This window comes from Bos grunniens, chromosome 11 (assembly GCF_055505025.1).
Source record: "Bos grunniens cultivar Pamir isolate PY7600 chromosome 11, Bosgru_T2T1.0, whole genome shotgun sequence".
NCBI classification, from domain to species: domain Eukaryota; kingdom Metazoa; phylum Chordata; class Mammalia; order Artiodactyla; family Bovidae; genus Bos; species Bos grunniens.
Window position 1 is genome coordinate 36003440 of NC_141175.1, and position 25801 is coordinate 36029240.

General features: G+C 37.1%; 1 protein-coding gene across 18 annotated transcripts in view; it reads left to right on the forward strand.

Annotated features, from left to right (window-relative positions):
* BABAM2 (BRISC and BRCA1 A complex member 2) overlaps nucleotides 1–25801 on the forward strand; it is a 478104-nt gene that overhangs the window by 85739 nt on the left and 366564 nt on the right. For 15 of the 18 annotated variants that reach the window (XM_086326104.1, XM_086326097.1, XM_086326096.1 and 12 more), the window contains one exon: nucleotides 10968–11044. The exons of 2 other annotated variants lie outside the window; for them this stretch is intronic. Coding sequence is in view for 11 of the 16 variants with exons in the window: in XM_086326097.1 (XP_086182223.1) it covers nucleotides 10968–11044 (77 nt within the window). In the remaining 5 variants the exon portion in view is untranslated. Of the gene's footprint in view, nucleotides 1–10510; nucleotides 10559–10967; nucleotides 11045–25801 lie in introns of those variants that run through there. One more of the 18 variants, XM_086326106.1, reaches the window with a different exon arrangement.

The following is a 25801-nucleotide window of genomic DNA, read 5'->3' on the forward strand; positions in this document are numbered from 1 at the left end:
GGATTGTAGCCCACCACGCTCCTCTGTCCATGGGATTCTCCAGGCAAGAATCCTGGAGTGGGTTGCCATGCCCTTCTCCAGGGGATCTTCCCGACCCAGGAATCGAACCTAGGTCTCCTGCATTGCAGGCAGTTTCTTAACCGACTGAGCTATGAGGGAAGCCCCATTTTTGGTGAGGTATATGCACACATATCAATTGGGATCATTTTAGGAGTAAAATTGCTAGATCGTAGGGTTGTATATGTATTTAGCTTCAATTACTACTGTCCAGTGGTTTTTCAAAGTGGCTGTACCAATTTATACTTCTGCCAGCAGAGTATAAGAGTTCTCGTTTGTCTTCATCCTTGTCAGTACTTGGTTGAGATTTTAATTTTAACTACCGTGATGGGTGTGTTGTGGTAACTTATTGTGGGTTTAAGTTGTATTTGCCTGGTGACTAATTCAGTTAAGCACATTTTCATGTGTTTATTGACCATTTGGATCCCCTTTTATGAAGTGCCCCTTTGAATCTGCTAACTTAGTTGCCATTTTCTTACTGACTATACAGGAGTTCTTTATATATTCTGAATATGAGCTTTAATCAATTTTGTATGTTGTAGATATCGTTTCCCACTCTGAGGGTTGTCTTTCACTGCCTTATGTGTGTGCTAAGTTGCTTCAGTCATGTCCAACTCTGCGACCTCATGGACTGTAGCCCACCAAACTCCTCTGTCCATGGGATTCTCTAGGCAAGAATACTGGAGTGGGTTGCCATGCCCTCCTCCAGGGGCTCTTCCAGACCCAGGGATTGAACCCACATCTCTTATGTCTCCTGCATTGGCAGGCAGGTTCTTTATCGCTCGCACCACCTTCACTCCCTTAATGGTATTTTTTGATGAACAGATCTGTAATAATATTAATGTGATCCTATTTACCCATCTTTTCCTTTATAGTTAGTGCTTTTGGGGAATTTTTGTTCACCCCAAGTTCTTTTATTAAAGGTTTTAATTTTGTATTGGAATATAGCTGATGTTGTAATAGTTTTGGGTGGACAGCAAAGGAACTCAGCTATGCATATACATGTATCCATTCTCCCCCAAACTCCCCTCCTCTCCAGGCTGCCGCATGACATTGAGCAGAGTTCACTGTGCTTTAGAGTCGGTCCTTGTTTGTTCACCCCAAGTTCCTGAAGATATTCTTCCATTATCTCCCTCCATCCCAGGTTATCTTCTTAAAATATTTTTTTCCTTTTTTTTTTTCCAACTACAATTTTATTTTATTTTTAAACTTTACAAAATTGTATTAGTTTTGCCAAATACCAAAATGAATCCGCCACAGGTATACATGTGTTCCCCATCCTGAACCCTCCTCCCTCCTCCTTCCCCATACCATCCCTCTGGGTCGTCCCAGTGCACTAGCCCCAAGCATCCAGTATCGTGCATTGAACCTGGACTGGCAACTTGTTTCATACATGATATTTTACATGTTTCAATGCCATTCTCCCAAATCTTCCCACCCTCTCCCTCTCCCACAGAGTCCAAAAGACTGTTGGACTTGATTTTTGTGGAGTGTTATGAGGGTAGGCATTGGGTTTTGTATTTTTCACTGTAAGTATCAATATGTCCAGCTGACCCAGCATCATTTATTGAAAACACTTTTCTTTCCTCACTTCTGTGTAGAGCTACCTTTGTTAGAAATCAAGTGTTCAGGTATGTGAGGGTCTTTCTCTGGACTGTCTCTTCTGTTTATTTGTTCTTTTTGTCTATCTTTGTACCAATATCAGTACTTTAATGATTTATAGTAATTTTTGATAGCCAATAGAGCAGGTTCTCCTACTGAGTTTTTTTCTTATTGTGGTAAAATATCATACAAAATTTACCATTTTAATCATTTTAAGTTTATGTTCAGTAGCATTAAGTATATTGATGTTGTTGTGCAGTCATTGTCACCATCCATCTCTATAACTTTTTCATCTAGCAAAACTGCAACTCTGTACCCAGTAAACACTCTTTCCCTTCTTTCCTCAGCCCCTGGCAACCATCATTCTCTTCTCGGTCTCTCTGACTTTGACTACTCTGTATACTGCACATAAGTGGAATCATACAGTATTTGACCTTTTGTGGCTGGCTTGTTTCACTTAGTGTAGCATTTTCAAGGTTAATCCATATTGTAGCATGTGTCAAAATTTCTTTCCTTCCTAAGGCTACTGAATAACATTCCATTATATGTGTAGACTACATTTTGCTTATCCATTCATCAGTTGATGAGCACTTGGATTGTTTCCACCTTATGGCTATTATAAATAACTCAAGTTTTTCTTCGTCAAGAGAATCTAGTCTATTCTTAGTTCTTAATATTCCATTTACATTTTAGATTCTGCCATTCGGTTCCAGATCAACTTAAGAACTGTTGTCTTTTCATTATGTTTCTTTTAATTTGTGCACATGGTATCTATGTTCTTTTTTTTTTTTCTTTATTTTCTTCTTAATAATAGCTTTTCTATATAGTGCTCTTGTGCACCTTTTGTGACATTTATTTCTATATATTGATTGTTTGATGTTATTTTTAATGGCATCTCTCTAAAAGTTTTTATTTTTTAACTGACTATTGATGGTATATCGATATACATATACAGTATACAGTTGATTTTGTGTATGTTCTTTGTCTAGCAGCTTTGCTAAACTTGAATGTCATTTCCAGTGATAGATGTGAAGATTTTAAAATGCTTTCTACATAAGGCCATATTACCTACAAATAAGTATAGTTTTATTTCTTCCTTTCCAATGTTTATACCCTTATTTCCTCATATTGCAAACTTTGTACTAGCCAGGATTTCAATTTCAATGTTAAGTAAAAGTGGTAACAAAGGATATCCTTGTTTCATTCTGTCTCAAAGGTAAAAATTTAACATTTTGTTACTAGTATAATGTTGCTGTAAGTTTTTTATAGATGGCTTTTACCATATTAAGGAAGTTTCTTTTTTATCCTTGTTTTCAAAGAGTCTAAAAAAATATGAATGGATATTTAATTTTATCAAACACTTATCCTGAACTTACTGAGATAATCCTCTTAATTTTCTTTACTGTTCTGTTAACAGAGTGAATTAAATGCATATATTAGAAAAGAAGAAAGGTTGAACAGTAATGAGCTAAGCATCTATCTCTAAAAGTTAAAGGATTTCCCCTTGCCTACTTAACTGTTAAAAATAGTATTTGAGCCCATCATTCCTACTGAAATGATATTATAATGTAAACCACATTTTTGCTATAGAACACCTACTAAGATTTAAAAATACTCCCCACTCTAAAGTCAAGTTGAAACCTCTTATTTGTAAATGGAGATACAGCGGAGAAACTGAGAATAACAGTTGATGCCACATGAACTGGCAAACACATATTTTTGAATATTTTAATTTTATAATTTTTAAAACATTCTGGGCTGAGTCACTTATTTTGGTAATGGCATTTTGGATTCCTATGCTATGAGTTACATCCCTCACTTTCTAGTAGGGTTCAGAAATAGATTTTAGACTTTAGAGATGTAGAGGATGTACTTGGTATATCAGGAACATCATATGTCATCAAGTGGGTAGTTCAGTCTCCTAGATAATCATCTGAAACATCTACCTCAGTGTGATTTTGCTGCTTTCTTTTACCAATTTTAATTCATGAGTCTTCTTGTAGAAAGGCCTAAGACTTGCCCTAGTGGGTTTTGATGTAGTCATCTAGTTGTACCATAATTTCCTTCCAAGACTGAAGGTGAAAGATTCTGTGAATCAGAAGTTCAGATACCGCCACAGATAAAATGCCCATTTTATAGATTATTTAGATGGCTGTTAAGATATCCTACTTCAGGCTTCTAGCTTCTTTATTGCTGAATTTCAGTCTGGAAACCATGATAATTTTGAAAGTGCTTTAGTCTGAGTGGAATTTTTGATGTTAGAGTTAATTCAGAGAAAATTAACTCTGTAAAATGAAAATGTGCTGAATATCAACTCACAGTAATTCACTCTAATTTATGACTTAATAGTTATTTAAAATGCAGTTATTGGTCTTTGAACCTGTTTTTGCTTCATACTCACCTGGTATTTTAGGTTGCCAAAGCTGAAGACTTCCTTCTTAGCTGATGTTAAATATTGTTAGTTAAGCACACACGTCATTATCAAGAAAACAGGAAGCTATGTAGGAGAACATGCCAAATGGTGAATTAATAGTTAGAGTAAAGGAAACTGACGTCTACTCAGGGAAGGAACCCTAGACTCATCTACTTTGTTCTTTTTAGGTGGCTTGAGGAATAGAAATGGTTTGTCATTACTTTTTTCCAGAAAGTATGTCAAATAATAGGTTTAGCTTTAAACTGGAAAGCATATATTTTGCATTGTCTTAAAAATGCTGATGTCTTAAAGGTTGTACAATATCTTCATTTAAATTTGTTAAATCAAGATTAATTCTTGGCTGTTACTCAGATTGTGTGAAGTCTTGTGAAATTGCCTACCTTTTCTTCTTTATAGTGAAACTCTCCTTATTTGAGTACGATCTCAGTAATTAGGAACAAGTAATGATTTAAAAAGGATTCAAATCTAAATTTACATTTCACTATTATTTAAAGACTTTGTTGAATAAATCAAGAGTGTCAACACTGCAGCACAGATTTAATCAAATACATTTGTTGAGAAGAATTATAATTCACATTTTTCATTAATTCTGATGGTTTTCTCTTTAATTATTGAGAGACAATTTAGTTTGGTGGTTAAGAAAACGGGCCTTAAAAATGAAAAGAAAATGGGCCTTGGAGCTAGATATCCTGGGCTTGGATCCCAGGTCCGTCACTTACTAGCAAGTTATATAGCTTTTATTTGCCTCAGTTTCCTCATCTGTAAAATGGAGACAATAATAGCACCTATTGCTGAAGGTTGCTGTGGGCTTAAATAATTTAATTAAAGAACTTAGTGCCCTTTGCACAGTATATGCCCAATAAATGTTAGCTGCTATTGTTATTATTTATTTTGAAAATAGAGTAATTTTTAGGTTATGACTTTAAATTCTGAGTTGCACGGACAGTTCTTCAAAGGGAGGACCTTCCACAAAAAGTCACTTTTAACTTTCTCAGAGGTGCAGATGAGAATGGCTTCCCAATTCCAGTTAAATCATTGGTTCTTGCAGGAAAAGAGCACTAGACTGAGAATCAAATTTTACGCAAACCTTTCATTCAGCAAACCATTACCTCCATGCATAGTTGTTGGACTCTCCATGTCCTCGACATAAGTGCTGCTGGATTCTGAAGATTAGAGATGATTTAAAGATGCTTAGGTCAGGGAGACTAAGATGTGACTAGAGTGCCTTGGAAGTAGTTTCCAATCTGTTGTCTATAAAATGACAATTTTTGAGTTTAGTTGATGATTTCAGTCATCAGTACTGGGTTTGTAGCACTCTGCTGGATTGCTGTACTAAGACATTTTGAAAATGGTAAAGCAGTTCTTGGCACCAAGAATCTTAGAACTGGTAGGAAAAACAAATCAACATTAGAAAATAGATAAAAGATAATATCGAGAGTCATGTGATTAGATGGGAAATAGGAAATTGTGGGGATGATAGTTTGAGAAGATTATTATGCTTAGCATTTTATCATGTCAGTGGTTAGCTCCAATTTCTTAATAAGGTACCAGAGTAAACTGCCTGATTTGATGTTAACTTGAGAGGAACCTTCTTTTTCTCAGAGTACATCATGAGAAATGCTGGGCTGGAAGAAGCACAAGCTGGAATCAAGATTGGCAGGAGAAACATCAATAACCTCAGATATGCAGATGACACCACCCTTATGGCAGAAAGTGAAGAAAAAGAGCCTCTTGATAAAAGTGAAAGAGGAGAGTGAAAAAGTTGGCTTAAAGCCAACATTCAGAAAACTAAGATCATGGCATCCCGTCCCATCACTTCATGGCAGATAGATGGGGAAACAGTAGAAACAGTGGCTGATTTTATTTTTCTGGGCTGCAAAATCACTGCAGATGGTGATTGCAGCCATGAAATTAAAAGACACTTGCTTCTTGGAAGGAAAGTTATGACCAACCTAGACAGCGTATTAAAAAGCAGAGACATTACTTTGTCAACAAAAGTCTGTCTAGTCAAGGCTGTGGTTTTTCCAGTAGTCATGTATGGATGTGAGAGTTGGACTGTAAAGAAAGCTTTCGCCGAAGAATTGATGCTTTTGAACGGTGGTGTTGGAGAAGATTCTTGAGAGTCCCTTGGACTGCAAGGATATCCAACCAGTCCATCCTAAAGGATATCAGTCCTGAATATTCATTGGAAGGACTGATGGTAAAGCTGAAACTCCAATACTTTGGCCTCCTGATGCAAAGAGCTGACTCATTTGAAAAGACCTTGATGCTGGGAAAGATTGAAGGCAGGAGGAGAAGGGGACAACAGAGGGTGAGATGGTTAGATGGAATCACTGACTCATGTCTAATGAGTTTGAGTAAACTCTGGGAGTTGGTGATGGACAGGGAAGCCTGGCGTGCTGTAGTCCATTGGGTCGCAAAGAGTTGGATACGACTGAGTGACCAAACTGAACTGAACTGAAGTGTCACTTGGGAATTCCCACATGCATAATCTTTTTAAAAGGGAGCTCAACACCCTTTGTTTTCTTACCTGTTAAACTTTAAAATAGTGAATCCCCAGTATAATGAGGTAATTAGAATTTAGTGGAAGATACATTTTTAGAGCATGGTTCATCCCCAAACCCTTTTTATGTTATAATGGTAAGATAATGTCTTTTTGTTCTTGTCGTTGCTGTATTCCCAGCTTCTAGCACACTGCTTGATGTGTAGTCAACACTCAAGAAATATATTTGAGAGAGCATCCTGCAGTGATCCAGTTAACGTTAGGCCTCTATACTTTCATTGCTGAGGGCATGGGTTCAGTTCCTAGTCAGAGAACTAAGATCCCACAAGCCTCCACTTGGTGTGGCCAAAAATGAAAAAAAAAGTAAGAAAACAAAAATATCGTTGAAAGGCAAATTTGAAGTTACATTTGAATTATCAGCAATTTCTAAGTCATTAAAATTATTTTATTATTAAAAGATACTGGTCTTTTTAAACCTTAGATCTAACTGTGTTAGGGCAAGTTGCCATTATGCAAATATAATTTTAATGAAGTTAGTAGCTTCTTACTTACTAGCTTTTTCATACTTGGGTAAGGAGATGTCTTTCTAGGAGAAAGAACTTGCGTATTGTATTAGTTCTCTGTTAACTGCATTTGACCGCAACTTCATAGGAGACCTTATGCCAGAGTTGCCCTGCCAAGCCATTCCTAAACCCTGACATGTGAGAAACTGTGAGAGATAATAAATATTAGAAATGTCATGTTTTGTGATATCATAATATAAAGAGTTTCATACATCTCATTTGAAGACTGTTCATCGGTAAATCACCCTGCCTTATTTCCTTTTGAAAAGGAGTGAGGCACTTTAGAAGAAAAAGATAAATCAAGCCATCATAGCCAAGTTTCCTGAGTCAAGATATAAAAGAATATGTTTAGCTTTAAAATATTTAATTGTAGAATAGTTCATGTTCATTATTAATCAAAACAATGCAGAAGGTCATTGAAGAAAGTTCTAAGGATCACCCCAAATCCTACTACATTTGGTGATGCTCTTTTTGAAACCTGTTTTTGTACATGGACATAAGCACACTTAGATCTTTCTTTTCCATATGTGGAACCTTTCTTTTCATCTGTGTTTTTCAGTATTTTTTAACCCAAACGTTTTTTTTTTATTAATTGAAAAACTCTTGGCCTCCTTGAGTATGGTTTGAAATTTCACAGTAAATTAAACATGACCAAAACCAGTTTTAGACGGAGGTAATTTAAAAACAAAACAGTTTAATCTTAAATGAACCATTAGGTAAGATGACATTGGCTTGTTTCCCATCAAGCTGTTTATCCTAAGAAATATGGAAGACAGCATAACAAGATATTTTAAATAATTTGCTCAATGTTTCCTTGGAGGAGAAGCTGAGTGCTGTTTAGGAGAGAGAGACAGCTTAGCCTTTCTTCTCTGCTCCCTTGAACAGTTTGGTTCTTGGCCCCAAATTTGTGTATACCTCTCAGCCAGACAGAAGCCCTGCAGTTAACTGGAGATTAGCTGATGTAACCCATGTATAGTCCTGCTTGAGGACTATTACCCCTGCCACCATCCGCACTAAGTAAGTGATCTTTCCAACAATAGACAGGGCTCTTTTTTGATGAGTTTTTCTTCTATCTTCTTTTGTGTGTGTGTGCTGCTTTAGTGGCTCTTTTAGAATGGCTATCCCTCCCATGGATCTGCCTCTGTTTCCCGGAAGAATTGGCTGTCAGCTGACACTCAGCTCTTGACTTCCCTTCTCCCTCAGCTTGCTTCTCTCCTAGTTGTCCCTGTTGAGTAAATCCTCTCGTCTCCATTGCCCCTAGTCTTTCCCCAGCCCAAGGGCCCAGCATCTTTCTTGCCTGTAGTGGATTTGTCTCTGGTTGCCTGGTTTCTGTTTTACCTTTTCACAGTCCCCTTTTCCATACAGTGTACTGGATAATCTTTTAAAAACATAGACTCAGATAATAATACTCTTCCTAAAACCCTCCTTTGTACTCAGAATAAAACCTGAATTAATCGCCACCGCTTCCGTGGCTCTGCGTGGTCTGTCCCTTGTGTATCTCTTGTCCTGATCTTTTGCTGTTCTGATCTCCTGCCGTCACTCTGCTCTAGCGGCATTGCCCAGACTTAGCAAGATCCCTTCCCCCAGAAATACCCAACTTGTTCCTGCCTTCACGCCTTTGCACCAGCTGTTTTCTCTGCCTGGAATGCTCTTCACCAGAACTGTGCATGGTTGGCCCCTTTGCATTATTCAGGTTTCAGATTTCACCACCTCCAAGGGTCTTTCCCAGTCTTCCAGCATCCTGTGGCTCCTGTTTTATTGCAGCTCCCTGTTTTATTTTCTTCATCACATTTAGCAGTCTTAAACTATCTTTGCACATTTGTCGCTTCTTTTTATTTTTTAAATCATTTCTCCTTCCCTTGCCAGAATTTAAGTATCATGAGACTGTAGCTCTTGTCTATCTTGTCCACCCTCTATTCCTAAGACGTGGAGCAATGTTCAGTCAGTCTTAGCTAAGTGAAAAGAATCAGTGAGTGAATCACTCAGATGGAGAAATGTATTTTTTTCTGCCCTGAGGTGGCTGGGACCAGCCATTCAAGTAGAAAAGGAGGAAGGTGAAAAGGCAGAGCACAAAGACACTTTCCTAGTCCTGGTTTAAGCCTAAAGTGAATAATATAAAGTGTGGCACCACAGTGACTGTAATTATTTCAAAATTTAATTCACATAGTAGAAGGATGAATTTATTCAAATTAGAATCAGATTAATCTTGAGGATTTCCTGTACTACTAATAACTTCAGTCATTAAGTGATGTAGGTGATTTGATCTTCAAGCCTCCAAAGACACTTGATTGTATGGTTATTTGTTAAATTATTTAAAAACATTGTTGAATATAATGTAAGAGAAAAAAATTCTTAGTGTTGCTTGTAGAGTCATTTCTGTCATTAGATTATACTTCATATTTTATAATGTTAGTGTTTAAGTGTTTTCCATAAGTGTTTTCAAAGAACTACTATGTTGTAGGCTAGAAAAGATGTTACTATGAGAGAGAGATTTTAGTACCTTTAATAAAATGTGCCCCAAAGAATTTTTTATATTGAAAGGTAAAGGAGACTGTGATCTTAAAACTTGTAAAAAAAAATTAAAGTAAGTTACTCTGTAATTACTAGTGCAGTTTTGTTGTTTAGTTTATAAACTAATGTTTTTATTGACCCCTAAGGATAAAGAGGAATACTTGACCTGGTGTGCGTGTGCTCAGTCACTCAGTCTGGTTTATGCTAAATATGTTAAAGTTTCTGTCTACTTTTCTCTTTCACATTTATAGGGTTTTGGGAAAAAGTAATAGTAAATCTCATATGAGCTCTGAGTTAGTGTTTTTAGAGTCAGCACTTCTCAAATTTCGTTTCACGTGCCGGTTGCCTTTCACAGTGGCCGTCTAGGGAAGTGGCACATTTGTTCCAACAGTGCTTCCTTTCCTTAAACCACTTAGGTAGGTTCTTTTTCAGAAATGTTTCATAGGCAGTTTTGGAATTCTGAAAAAAATCCTTCTTACTCTACCAATGAAATGCTTTGCTTATTTTTTTGACTAAATGAAGACATACAACTTCCTCAACTGACTTCATATTAATATTTTATTAATTTATGAAGCCAATATTGCTGTTACATAGTTGAAGTTATGACTCAGAAGATCATGAGAGAGAGTTTACAAAGTAAATCTGTGTAAAGAACAAAGAACATTGTATAACCTTGCGAAGTAATAGATTTAAAAATAAAACAACAAGCTGTTGAGACCTGGGTGACTAACTCACCCACCCCCCCTTTTAAATTTGCATTTTATCTGAAACTGAGTGCAGAGCATTGTGCTCTGCTACAGATGTAAGTTATAGGGTGCCAAATCTAGAGGAAGCGCCTTGTTTTCGGGGAAAGAGAGAAAACCATCTGGTACCAGAAAAAGGCCAAAAGTGGGCTCTTTTTAGTACTAACTGAGTGAAAACTAAGAGTCTATATATAAAATATGACCATAAAACTACGCTTCTTTTACAATTCTTGGCATCAAAGACTACAGACCTGTTTTGGATCATGTACCTGTTTTCAAAGTTGAGATACACTTCTTTGAGAGAAGTAGCTGAAGCAGTGTTGGTATTTAATGTTAGAAGGCATATAGGTTTTCTTGTGAGATAAATGAATTATTTCTTTGAACACAGGTCTTATTTTGCCTTAGCCTCCATGACCATTAAGGGCTTTTATTTTGGTCTATAAGTCAGTGTTTTAATCACTGGTCTGTAAGGATTACTTTTAATTAACTTTATTTAATATTATAAATATGTGGGGTTTTGAGAAATGCTTTTCATTTCTTTCTTTTTTAAAAAGCTGCACGTCATTGACTCCTGGACCCAACTGTGACCGATTTAAGTTGCATATACCATATGCCGGAGAGACATTAAAATGTAAGTAAATGATGACTATTTTACTGAAAATGTAGATTACAGTGCTAGCTATTGGACTTTGTGCTTTAGTGTTTTTATTTCTGGCTTTTAAGTGATATCTCGTAAGATATCAATCAGAAGGATTTACCATTTTTTGAAAATTTGTCTTTCAGTCCTAGTTCTAGTCAAAGTAAGACAGTTGGCAGGCAGTAAGTTGTGGTCAAGTGGGCATGCACGTGTTTTTTATAGCAAAGATCAGAAATATAAATGACTATAAGGCCAGACTGGTAACATGAATGAGGGAAGTAGGCTAGGGGTGGCAAGTTGGAGCACTCAACCCAGTTTTGAGGGGTTACCATTACTGATTCATTGAGAAAAGGTGGAAATCTGCATTTTTATTTGAATTCTCTCAGTTTTAGACATTGGCCACTTTTTCAAAATTACAGTGTGGGCCAGCATTATGTAGGCCAAACCAAATGTGTGTGTGGGGGCTGCCTTGAGCTCTTGAAACTCTGGTTTGTGACCTCGATGAATAATATGCAAGACCTCCTGTTGGATTTAGTCCACCATCTGCAGCACTTGCCTGGGTTGCGTCAGCACTTCTCTGCTGTAATCACCAGGACTAAAGCTGTAGCCTGTGATGATGGAGATGATGATCGCTTTGGTTGGGTAGTATCAGTACTCTCATCAGGAATTTTCCCTTGAAACCATTCTACTGAACAGGGTATGAAAGTCTGACTTGTCTTACAAAGAGGAATAAAGAACAAAGATATTGAAGGTGGGACAGATGGGCAAACAGTACCTTTCAGACCATGGACTGTGTGTTTTGCCATTTTAGACCAGGAAAGGCCACATCTTAATATTTGTAGAATCACTCTATATTAATTTACCAATTGAAACATGAACTGAAAAATTTGTGACGTGCTGACCTGTTAACCTTTTATTGTTAGATCATTCTCTGGAAACCATTAAAATAGAAAAGAATTTCACCTGCCTGAGATAGTAGGACAGATCAGATTGCTACTCTTTTGGGGAAAAATATTATTAACTAAATTTGAAAGAAATGATCAAAGTAAATCATTAATGTGGTAAAAAATGTAAGTAGTTCAGAATTTTTTAACATATGAAAGCAGTGGTCCTCTGTCCCATTTCTCTCCAATCCTAGACCTATGTCTCAAAGGAACCACTTAAAACCTTAAAAAAAATTGTTTCAGTGTCTAGTTCTCCTGGGGATGATCTCCATATATCTAAGTAATATGCTTATGCCTCTGTTTCTTGGCTTATCAGTTTTAGATGTTACTATCTTTTGACTTCCTGCACTGATGAATGAGGTATTGGCCTGTTTTCATTGTACCATTTATCTCTCTCTTGTCATCTTCATCTTATAAAGTTACATTATTGTGATTATATCACCACTGTTGGTTCCTATATTGGGAAACAAGGGAACAGTGAGAGACTTTATTTTCTTGGGCTCCAAAATCACTGCAGATGGTGACTGCAGCCATGAAATTAAAAGACGCTTGCTCCTTGGAAGAAAAGCTATGACCAACCTAGACAATGTATTAAAAAGCAGAGACATTACTTTGCAAACGAAGGTCTGTCTAGTCAAAGCTATGGTTTTTCCAGTAGTCATGGATGTGAGAGTTGGACTGTAAAGAAAGCTTTCGCCAAAGAATTGATGCTTTTGAACTGTGGTGTTGGAGAAGACTCTTGAGAGTCCCTTGGACTGTAAGGAGATCCAACCAGTCCATCCTAAAGGAAATCAGTCCTGAATATTCATTAGAAGGACTGATGCTGAAGCTGAAACTCCAATACTTTGGCTACCTGATGCAAAGAACTGACTTATTGGAAATGACCCTGATGCTGGGAAAGATTGAAAGCAGGAGAAAAGGGCAACAGAGGATGAGATGGTTGGATGGCATCACTGACTCAGCGGACATGAGTTTGAGCAAACTCCGGGAATTGGTGATGGACAGGGAAGCCTGGCGTGCTGCAGTCCATGGGGTCTTAAAGAGTCAGACATGACCGAGTGACTGAATTGAACTGATTGGTTACCCTGTAGCTTCAATTTTTTTTTAAAGATTGTTTGATGTGGACCACTTTTAAAGCCTTTATTGAATTTGTTGCAGTTTTGCTTCTCTTTTTTTATGTTTTGCTTTTTTGGTCCCAAGGCATGTGGGATCTTAGTTCCCTGACCATGGCTGGAACCCCCACACCCTGCATTGGAAAGCAAAGTCCTAACCATTGGACTGCCAGGGAAGTTCCTTCTTTTTTTTAAAGACTCATTTAAAGCATTGTATTGTATAGTTAAATGAACAGCTCCTAAAAATTCTTAGTAAATGCCTGGCACACAGTTACCACTGTTGGTTCTTAAGCAAAATCCCTGTGCAATAATGATGCTCACTTAGTGTGCTTTTGTTTAGTTTCCCATTAGCAAGTATTCTTGCCTAGAGAATCCCATGGACAGAGGAGCCTGGTGGGCTGCTGTCCATAGGGTCACACAGAATCGGACACGACTGAAGCGACTTAGCATGCATGCATGCATGCGTTGGAGAAGGAACTGGCAACCCACTCCAGTATTCTTGCCTGGAGAATCCCAGGGACAGAGGAGCCTGGTGGGCTGCTGTCTGTGGGGTCGCACAGAGTCGGATACGACTGAAGTGACTTAGCAGCAGCAGCAGTAGCCATAGACTGTGTCTTTTGGCTCCCCACTGTGTAAGATGATGATATTAACCCCTGTCCTCCTTCACCTTTCAGTTTTTGTCTTCTGTTATTTTCCTTTTGCATTGTCAAAGTTGATAACTTATTGTCTGTTCTAAATCTGTAATTGCCGTATGTGCTTTGTCTATAAATTGCTTGACTGATTACCTTGCAGGCCTGCTCCTGCAGTTATCACTGTAGGATTCACCTTTATTCTCTTGGGTTTGACCTTGCTTTAAAAAATTATCTGAGGAACTCTCAAATCGATACCCTTTGAGGTGCCTCAGCGCTTCAATATGGAGGCCAAACTAAAACCTCTTTAGATTTCCAGATGGAAATTGTTTTTTAATATCTTTTGATGTTAAAATAGGATAGAATCATCAAAATAACTGAAACCAACTGCATAAATTTTGAAACAAGTTATTGCTGTCTGATAGTATAAACTAGAAAAATTTATATACATAAAGTCAAAACAGATGAACAAACCCTTCAAACACCTAGTTAAAATTCAAGTGACGATCCATTGAACTTATTGGACTGGTGTTTTGTGAATCTGCCCACCTAATGTCCGTGATTATATAGCAAGGTTATTTTGCTTTCCTTAATTTGTGTAACTTTTAGGCCATGGCAATTAAAGTTTCTCTCTTTGTAACTGTACTTATTTAAATTATTTCAAAATTAAATCTCTTTACAGTATTTTATACAGTTTATCCCTTGGTATCGATGGGATTGGTTCCAGAAGCCCCTGCAGATACTCAAGTCCCTTAGATAAAATGACATAGAACATTCGGTCCTCCATAGTCATGCGTTTTGCATCCATAAATATGGAGGGCTGACAGTAAACGTTTCTAAGTGGAGTTTGTTGAATTATGATGCATCAATGGTAGTAGTAATGTAAAAAGCTTCTTTATCTAACGGTTCTCATTGAAAACTTGTGGTATGAGATTTAAACTATAATTTTAACCAAGGCTGAATCAAAGTATTTGGAGTTTACTTATTACATAACTTTAAACTCAGAGAAGTTAGAAATGGAGACCTTTTTGTTTATTTTGTTTATCAAATTATATCTTCAGACCCTAGCACTGTAATGATATTCAATTAGATATTTATTGAAGGAATGTGATGAATGCATGCATGAATTTTTGAATCTTAGTGTTCAGATTTTTGTTGGTTGAAGTATAGTGTAGTAAAGAATGTGACATTCTATTACTTGTATCAGCCAACAGAATTCAACAGAAATTCAATCTTTAGAAGTTATTTATTACACAAGGAATTTGTAATTGGAACATTGCTCATAACAATTCAGAAAACGGGAAGGACATACAGTATTTTGCAGATTTGGAGTCTGTTTCCATTTTCTTTATATATTTTACTGTGCCTTCTCAAAGTAGATTAATGAAAATAATGTGTGACTAAATTTTATATTTTGGAATATTTTATGTACTAGGAAATAGTTCTTCTATAAATGTTTCATCTGGAATAAAGGAAGCTGAATAAAGGAAGCTTTGCAGTTAATAATAGTGAAAATGAAAGACAAAGGAGAGGGCATATTTCTACCTGTAAATTTATGAATTGATTCCTAAGAATTACCTGTATGTATAATGAAATAATAGACATTAAAAAAAAAAACCACAGAAGATTATCGTGCATTAAGAATGACGTTTCCTCAGCTCTTTTTAATGTGAAGAGAAAACTGTTGGGTGTTGAAAGAGGTGCCAATTTGTGTTAGATTCTCATGGAAAATATCAAAGGATATCTGAATTGAAGAGAAGTCCTTGAATTGCATGATTGTAGAAGAAATAACTAGTACTTACTTAAAGAGGATTGGAAAAGTGACTCTTCAGTGATCAAATTGATTTAAATAAAACAAATAGTAATGTCTAGGATAGTGCCACTGAAATGACTCAAAATATGCAAGGTACAGCAAAATTCACAGAGGAAGATGAGAGTCATGCATATGTGTATTTGTAATAACTGTCATGCTCTATAGCACTTAACTCTTGAAAAAATTATTGTGTTTGTGCTTTTGTGTATCCTATTTAAATAGGGTGGTAGTGAGGCTGTTTTGATCATTTTATTTCCAGTCTGTATCTCATATTTTATTTCCAGTCTGTACCTGGCATTTAGAGGGACTAAATACATGTTTGTGAAATGAATGAACCATGCTCATTCTTTGGATATAACACTGAGAGGTTTGATGAAGTGGCAGAATCCTGAAATATTCTCAATTTTACAGGTTTTTTGAACAGCACTATTTCATAACTCTAAAGAGAGATAATGGAAATATTTTAAGTTTTATAAAGCAAATCTGTGGCTAGTAAATCAAAAGATTTCCTAACATTGGTTTCAAATATGAAATTATCTTTTGTTTAAAATTGCTGTTTTTAATACTGACAATTTGTTTTAATCAGGGACTGTTTGGTTATAAGAAACCCATTGGAACAAACATAAACTAAGGAGTTTGTTTGTTTGTCTTTATAAGGAATTAAGTGAATTCCATGGTGCCCACGGACAGGAAGTATAACCAGGCCTTGTAGGGACTGGAAGGATGGTGGGCACAATAGTAACCAGGCAGTATCTGTGTTCTTGAGTGTCTTTGTCCTGTAACATATTTTCTTGTCATCATATTCACTTTATTCTTTATAAAAAAATTTATTTATTTTTAATTGGAGGATAATTGCTTTATAATGTTGTGTTGGTTTCTGCCATACATCAACATGAATCATCCACAGGTATACATATGTCCCCACTTTACTCTTTTTCCACCAAATTTCTGTTTCTCCTCACAGAGAGTAGAAATGACTTCCTGAGCTCCCCTAGGACATGGTGACTAAGCTCATGGCCAGCAGAGACAGCCTATGGTCTAAATTCCTGGGAGAGAGGGTCTGATTGGCATCTTGGGCTGGGTGTTCACTTGTGATCCAGTCATATGGTCGAGTTTTGGTTAATGGCTTGGGTACTAGAGGCCAGTTTAACACAAAATGAGCATGGGGTGGGCAGGTACCCAGGAACCTATCTATCACACTGTTTCAGGAGTTCTTTCTAAAGAGCTTCCAAGTGAAACTAGAGACATTTTCCCTTTGTCTTTAGCAACAGAAGCAATGCCATTGTTTATCATCTGAGAGGAATGATGAATATTTCAAAGCCATTTGTGACAGAGTCAAGAAGTCATGCCAAAAAAATTATCTCCAAAGGTTTTGAAGTTGAAAGACTTTCCCAGAGGAAAAGCTTTTTTTCCCACAGGAAAAAGTGGAAAAAAAAAAAAAAGATAATGATTTGAATAATATATTATTATCCTCTTCCATGTCTTCAGAGGAACAGTATAAAATTACTGTTCGTTTCCAAAGCTTTGATACTACATCACTAAATTTAAATTTTTTTTGAGAATTATTACAAGAAAAATCAATCTCAGAGCTCCTATTTCAGTAGAATGCACCATTTAATTGAACAATAGTCAGACACATACAAAAATTTTTATAGGCAAATTGCAAATAGTGTTCCCGAATTTCTGCTTTACTGAATCTTGAAATTCAGCTTCATTTTTGATTCTGTCTCAAGTAGTTTGGCTGCTTTATGTGTGTGTGTGTGTGCGTGTGTGTGTGTGCTTCTTTCATCTCAGGTCTATTATATATTACTTTGTCTTAGCCAGTCAGCATAGTAAACTCAGAATACTCTCTTTCCCTCCTCTTTGTCCTCTAAGACTTCACTTATGTAGTACTGTGTAGAAACACTCAAGGTCTTCATACTGATGACTGTCAAACAGAAACTAAACCCCAAACTGGTAACACCAGAAGGTCCCAGTGGTGTTGTGGAGAAGTTTGTTGCCTCAGCTGAAGGAGATACTAGGGTTCTGTTGATATATCTAAAAGAATCTTGCACTTCCCTTAGGTTTGTTCTCATACCTTGTGTTTTGAACTTTGGTACATCCAAAGGCTGGCTGCTGTGGCTGCAGCTGTTGGCAGTTTTGTTGTGATGACAGTGTTATTTTATGAAAAAGTTCTAAATAATCTGCTTGGGAAATGTTAACCACGTAGTCTTTCCCCTCTTCCCTTCAATATTTTAGCAGCCAAATCCCGCAGCCTAGCATTAACACTGTTACAATCTGCCCTTCCAGCCCCTCCATGGGCCCCCTTCATGGACCTCAGCTGATGACAGTCCCAGTCAAAAGCCTGTACAAATGATTTGCTTGTTGTCCTTCTCAGATATCCTGCTTGTCCTCTTTCTGCCTTTGTTCACACTGTTTAGTCTTCAGTGTTTGTGCTTAGTTGCTCAGTTGTGTCTGACTTTGCGGCCCCATGGACTGTAGCTTGCCAAGCTCCTCTGTCCATGGGATTCTCCAGGCAAGAATACTGGAGTGGGTTGCCATGCCCTCCTCTAGGGGATCTTTCCAACTCACGGCTCAAACCCGCATTGCAGGTGGATTCTTTATCCTCTGAGCTGCCAGGGAAGCCCTTTAGTCTTCAGTAGGACTTCCTGATAGCTCAGTTGGTAAAGAATCTGCCTGCAATGCAGGAGACCCTGGTTCCATTCCTGGGTTGGGAAGATGCCCTGGAGAAGGGATAGGCTACCTACTCCAGATAGGCTTCCCTTGTGGTTCAGCTGGTAAAGAATCCGCCTGCAATGTGGGAGACCTGGGTTCGATCTCTGGTTTGGGAAGATCCCCTGGAGAAGGGAGAGGCTACCCACTCCAGTGTTCTGGCCTGGAGAATTCCATGGACTATACGGTCCATGGGGTCCCTACGAGTCGGACATGACTGGGCAACTTTCACTTTCAGGACGGACCAAAGAAATAGTAAAATGACCTGACAGTTCTGTGACATATTTGGTTCTTCACTCGCACTCACCAGCCTGCCTCTCCAGTGGCTGTACTCTCTACAGGGCTCCTTGGCCAGCACTCTTCTTGTCTTTAGGATCACCTGCAAGGAGAGGAGGAGCGAACCAGGACTTTTACTAGGACTTGTAACAGTTGCGCTAAGCAAAAAGTTGGATGTACAGTCCAGGGATTTAGTTTGGCATCATGCTGAGAAGCATTATAATTTTCCTTGGTAGCATAGTTCATTTTACTTTATTTTTATCTTTTTAAAAGATTCATTTACTTAAGGATTATTATTATCTAGCATTCAAGGTATTTTTAGAGGCTAATTAGGGAGGCAGGTCACCTTTGATTTAGTGACTGTTCTAAAAAATGCTCATTGAAAGGCAAGTAAAAAGTGCTAATTTTGTGGATTAGACATTAACTCTCCCTTAAACTTTGAGGATTCCTTTGTCTTGGTATTTCAGAATGTTTTTTCTTGAAATTCATGGAATGTTAGAAGAATTTTTAAGAATAGCAACTAACATTGTTAAAATTTTGTAAAGTGAACTTAGTTATAGCTAACTGTATATGTTTAAATCTGGTTTTGATGCTGATTATTATATATTAAAAATGATATAATTGTTGAAAGTAACTTATTGAACATATATTTTATAGAGTATTAGACTTATTTTTATACATGTTCTCATTCAATCACACAGTAAGTTTGGAATAGAAATTTATATCCCACATTTTTGTATTAACTTTATAGAGGTATAATTTATATAAAACAAAATACCCATTTTAATGTACAGTTCCATACATTTTGGCAGTTAGAAATAGCTATTTAACTACACTACAAAGTGTAGAACATTTTCATCCTCCAAATATAATAGAACATTTTCTTTCCTCCCTGTCATTCCCTTCCACCATCATCCCCCAACCCATGATCTTTATCTTCTCTCTGAAATTGTAAAACAGTCCTTCCTAATTTAGTTAGAATTTCATATAAATGGAAGCATATGCTATGTAGTTTTTGGTGTATGGCTGCTTTTATTTAGCCTGATGTTTTTGAGATTCATCCATATTATTCCTATATGGGTACTTTGTTCCTTGTATTACCAAATGGTAGAACATTGTAATTGTATGGATATACCACAGCTTCTTTTTTTTTTTTTTTAAATCATTCATCAGTTGAAGGTTATTTGAGTTATTTCTAGTTTTTGGCTAATATTCATAACGGTGCTGTTAAATTTTTGTTCACATCTTTTTGTTGAGATACGTTTTTTCATTTTGAGGGGTAAATATCTAGGAGTGGTATTGCTGTATTGTAAACTCTGTTAATGGTTAAACTGTTTTCTAAAGTGATTATACTATTTTGCATTCTAGTTACGAGCAATTTGCAACCATATTTCATAGTCATGCCAATGTTTGGTATTGCTGGTCTTTTAAATCGTATCTGTTCTGGTGGATGTGTGTAGTGTCTCCTTGTGGTTTTGATTGCATTCTCATGTGCATATTGGCTATTCATATATCTTTTCTTAACTGTTCAGATGTTTTGCTCAATGTTTTGATTGGATTGTTGGTCTTTTTGTTGAGTTATATGTTCTTTATATAGTCTGGAAAGAAGTTGTTTGTCATCTTGTCAATATTTTCTAATAGTATGTGGCTTTTCTTTTCTTTTTTTTTTTTTTTTTTATCTTTTTATTTTAAAAAAAAAAATCACATGCTCCCCATCCTGAACCCTCCTCCCTCCCAACCTCCCCATACCATCCCCCTGGGCCTTCCCAGCGCACCAGCCCCAAGCATCCAGCATCGTGCACTGAACCTGGACTGGCATCTCGTTTCATACATGACATTTCACATGTTTCAATGACATTCTCCCAAATCTTCCCACCCTCTCCCACAGAGTCCATAAGACTGTTCTATACATCAGTGTCTCTTTTGCTGTCTCGTACACAGGGTTATCGTTACCATCTTTCTAAATTCCATATACATGCGTTAGTATACTGTATTTATGTTTTTCCTTCTGGCTTACTTCACTCTGTATAATAGTCTCCAGTTTCATCCACCTCATTAGAACTGATTCAAATGTATTCTTTTTAATGGCTGAGTAATACTCCATTGTGTATATGTACCACAGCTTTCTTATCCATTCATCTGCTGATGGACATCTAGGTTGCTTCCATGTCCTGGCTATTATAAACAGTGCTGCGATGAACATTGGGGTACACGTGTCTCTTTCCCTTCTGGTTTCCTCAGTGTGTATGCCCAGCAGTGGGATTGCTGGATCATAAGGCAGTTCTATTTCCAGTTTTTTTAAGGAATCTCCACACTGTTCTCCATAGTGGCTGTACTAATTTGCATTCCCACCAACAGTGTAAGAGGGTTCCCTTTTCTCCACACCCTCTCCAGCATTTATTATTTGTAGACTTTTGGATCGCAGCCATTCTGACTGGTGTGAAATGGTACCTCATAGTGGTTTTGATTTGCATTTCTCTGATAAAGAGTGATGTTGAACATCTTTTCAAGTGTTTGTTAGCCATCTGTATGTCTTCTTTGGAGAAATGTCTATTTAGATCTTTGGCCCATTTTTTGATTGGGTCATTTATTTTTCTGGAGTTGAGCTGTAGGAGTTGCTTGTATATTTTTGAGATTAGTTGTTTGTCGGTTGCTTCATTTGCTATTATTTTCTCCCATTCTGAAGGCTGTCTTTTCACCTTGCTAATAGTTTCCTGTGATGTGCAGAAGCTTTTAAGTTTAATTAGGTCCCATTTGTTTATTTTTGCTTTTATTTCCAATATTCTGGGAGGTGGGTCATAGAGGATCCTGCTGTGATGTATGTCAGAGAGTGTTTTGCCTATGTTCTCCTCTAGGAGTTTTATAGTTTCTGGTCTTATGTTGAGATCTTTAATCCATTTTGAGTTTATTTTTGTATATGGTGTTAGAAAGTGTTCTAGTTTCATTGTTTTACAAGTGGTTGACCAGATTTCCCAGCACCACTTGTTAAAGAGATTGTCTTTAATCCACTGTATATTCTTGCCTCCTTTGTCAAAGATAAGGTGTCCATATGTGCGTGGATTTATCTCTGGGCTTTCTATTTTGTTCCATTGATCTATATTTCTGTCTTTGTGCCAGTACCATACTGTCTTGATAACTGTGGCTTTGTAGTAGAGCCTGAAGTCAGGTAGGTTGATTCCTCCAGTTCCATTTTTCTTTCTCAAGATCGCTTTGGCTATTCGAGGTTTTTTGTATTTCCATACAAATTGTGAAATTATTTGTTCTAGCTCTGTGAAGAATACTGTTGGTAGCTTGATAGGGATTGCATTGAATCTATAAATTGCTTTGGGTAGTATACTCATTTTCACTATATTGATTCTTCCAATCCATGAACATGGTATATTTCTCCATCTATTAGTGTCCTCTTTGATTTCTTTCACCAGTGTTTTATAGTTTTCTATATATAGGTCTTTAGTTTCTTTAGGTAGATATATTCCTAAGTATTTTATTCTCTTCGTTGCAATGGTGAATGGAATTGTTTCCTTAATTTCTCTTTCTGTTTTCTCATTATTAGTGTATAGGAATGCAAGGGATTTCTGTGTGTTGATTTTATATCCTGCAACTTTACTATAATCATTGATTAGTTCTAGTAATTTTCTGGTGGAGTCTTTAGGGTTTTCTATGTAGAGGATCATGTCATCTGCAAATAGTGAGAGTTTTACTTCTTCTTTTCCAATTTGGATTCCTTTTATTTCCTTTTCTGCTCTGATTGCTGTAGCCAAAACTTCCAAAACTATGTTGAATAGTAATGGTGAAAGTGGGCACCCTTGTTTTGTTCCTGACTTTAGAGGAAATGCTTTCAATTTTTCACCATTGAGGATAATGTTTGCTGTGGGTTTGTCATATATAGCTTTTATTATGTTGAGGTATGTTCCTTCTATTCCTGCTTTCTGGAGAGTTTTTATCATAAATGGGTGTTGAATTTTGTCAAAGGCTTTCTCTGCATCTATTGAGATAATCATATGGTTTTTGTTTTTCAATTTGTTAATGTGGTGTATTACATTGATTGATTTGCGGATATTGAAGAATCCTTGCATCCCTGGGATAAAGCCCACTTGATCATGGTGTATGATCTTTTTAATGTGTTGTTGGATTCTGATTGCTAGAATTTTGTTTAGGATTTTTGCATCTATGTTCATCAATGATATTGGCCTATAGTTTTCTTTTTTTGCGGCATCTTTGTCAGGTTTTGGTATTAGGGTGATGGTGGCCTCATAGAATGAGTTTGGAAGTTTACCTTCCTCTGCAATTTTCTGGAAGAGTTTGAGCAGGATAGGTGTTAGCTCTTCTCTAAATTTTTGGTAGAATTCAGCTGTGAAGCCGTCTGGACCTGGGCTTTTGTTTGCTGGAAGATTTTTGATTACAGTTTCAATTTCCATGCTTGTGATGGGTCTGTTAAGGTTTTCTATTTCTTCCTGGTCGAGTTTTGGAAAGTTGTACTTTTCTAAGAATTTGTCCATTTCTTCCTCGTTGTCCATTTTATTGGCATATAATTGTTGATAATAGTCTCTTATGATCCTTTGTATTTCTATGTTGTCTGTTGTGATCTCTCCACTGTCATTTCTAATTTTATTGATTTGATTTTTCTCCCTTTGTTTCTTGATGAGTCTGGCTAATGGTTTGTCAATTTTATTTATCCTTTCAAAGAACCAGCTTTTGGCTTTGTTGATTTTTGCTATGGTCTCTTTTGTTTCTTTTGCATTTATTTCTGCTCTAATTTTTAAGATTTCTTTCCTTCTACTAACCCTGGGGTTCTTCATTTCTTCCTTTTCTAGTTGTTTGAGGTGTAGAGTTAGGTTATTTATTTGACTTTTTTCTTGTTTCTTGAGGTGTGCCTGTATTGCTATGAACTTTCCCCTTAGGACTGCTTTTACTGTGTCCCACAGGTTTTGGGTTGTTGTGTTTTCATTTTCATTCGTTTCTATGCAAATTTTGATTTCTTTTTTGATTTCTTCTGTGATTTGTTTGTTATTCAGCAGCGTGTTGTTCAGCCTCCATATGTTGGAATTTTTAATAGTTTTTCTCCTGTAATTGAGATCTAATCTTACTGCATTGTGGTCAGAAAAGATGCTTGGAATGATTTCTATTTTTTTGAATTTACCAAGGCTAGCTTTATGGCCCAGGATGTGATCTATCCTGGAGAAGGTTCCATGTGCGCTTGAGAAAAAGGTGAAATTCATTGTTTTGGGATGAAATGTCCTATAGATATCAATTAGGTCTAACTGGTCTATTGTATCGTTTAAAGTTTGTGTTTCCTTATTAATTTTCTGTTTAGTTGATCTATCCATAGGTGTGAGTGGGGTATTAAAGTCTCCCACTATTATTGTGTTATTGTTAATTTCTCCTTTCATACTTGTTAGCATTTGTCTTACATACTGCGGTGCTCCCGTGTTGGGTGCATATATATTTATAATTGTTATATCTTCTTCTTGGATTGATCCTTTGATCATTATGTAGTGACCTTCTTTGTCTCTTTTCACAGCCTTTGTTTTAAAGTCTATTTTATCTGATATGAGTATTGCTACTCCTGCTTTCTTTTGGTCCCTATTTGCATGGAAAATCTTTTTCCAGCCCTTCACTTTCAGTCTGTATGTGTCCCCTGTTTTGAGGTGGGTCTCCTGTAGACAACATATGTAGGGGTCTTGTTTTTGTATCCATTCAGCCAGTCTTTGTCTTTTGGTTGGGGCATTCAACCCATTTACGTTTAAGGTAATTACTGATAAGTATGATCCCGTTGCCATTTACTTTATTGTTTGGGGTTCGAATTTATACACCATTTTTGTGTTTCCTGTCTAGAGAATATCCTTTAGTATTTGTTGGAGAGCTGGTTTGGTGGTGCAGAATTCTCTCAGCTTTTGCTTATCTGAGAAGCTTTTGATTTCTCCTTCATACTTGAATGAAATCCTTGCTGGGTACAATAATCTGGGCTGTAGGTTATTTTCTTTCATCATTTTAAGTATGTCTTGCCATTCCCTCCTGGCTTGAAGAGTTTCTATTGAAAGATCAGCTGTTATCCTTATGGGAATTCCCTTGTGTGTTATTTGTTGTTTTTCCCTTGCTGCTTTTAATATTTGTTCTTTGTGTTTGATCTTTGTTAATTTGAGTAATATGTGTCTTGGGGTGTTTCGCCTTGGGTTTATCCTGTTTGGGATTCTCTGGGTTTCTTGGACTTGGGTGATTATTTCCTTCCCCAGTTTAGGGAAGTTTTCAACTATTATCTCCTCAAGTATTTTCTCATGGTCTTTCTTTTTGTCTTCTTCTTCTGGAACCCCTATGATTCGAATGTTGTAGCGTTTAATATTGTCCTGGAGGTCTCTGAGATTGTCCTCATTTCTTTTAATTCGTTTTTCTTTTATTCTCTCTGATTCATTTATTTCTACCATTCTATCTTCTAATTCACTAATCCTATCTTCTGCCTCTGTTATTCTACTATTTGTTGCCTCCAGAGTGTTTTTAATTTCATTTATTGCATTATTCATTGTATATTGACTCTTTTTTATTTCTTCTAAGTCCTTGTTAAACCTTTCTTGCATCTTCTCAATCCTTGTCTCCAAGCTATTTATCTGTGATTCCATTTTAATTTCTAGATTTTGGATCAATTTCACTATCATTATTCGGAATTCTTTATCAGGTAGATTCCCTATCTCTTCCTCTTTTGTTTGGTTTGGTGGGCATTTATCCTGTTCCTTTATCTGCTGGCTATTCCTCTGTCTCTTCATCTTGTTTAAATTGCTGAGTATGGGGTGTCCTTTCTGTATTCTGGCAGTTTGTGGAGTTCTCTTTATTGTGGCTATTCCTCACTGTGTGTGGGTTTGTACAGGTGGCTTGTCAAGGTTTCCTGGTTAGGGAAGCTTGTGTCAGTGTTCTGATGGGTGGAACTGTATTTCTTCTCTTTGTTCAGTCGCGCTGTGGGGAGGGAGGGAGGGATGCTGCAAGCAAATAACACTGGCGTGCGCTCGCAGTGCCTCAGCCACACTGGGTCTGCCCCCGCTCACTGCGCGTGTAGCCTCCCTGCCCACACTGCTCGGGCTCTAGGTTGTTCCGCCGGGAACAATCCAAGGCTGGCCCTGGGTTGCATGTACCTCCCAGGTCCAAGCCGCTCAGGTTCAGGCACTCGGATAGTCCTCAGAGGCGCAGACTCAGTTGGGCCTGAGTATTGTGCTCTTCCCAGGTCCGAGCAGCTCAAGTGATGAGGTGTTTGGCGAGCGCCAATGCTGCGACTTATC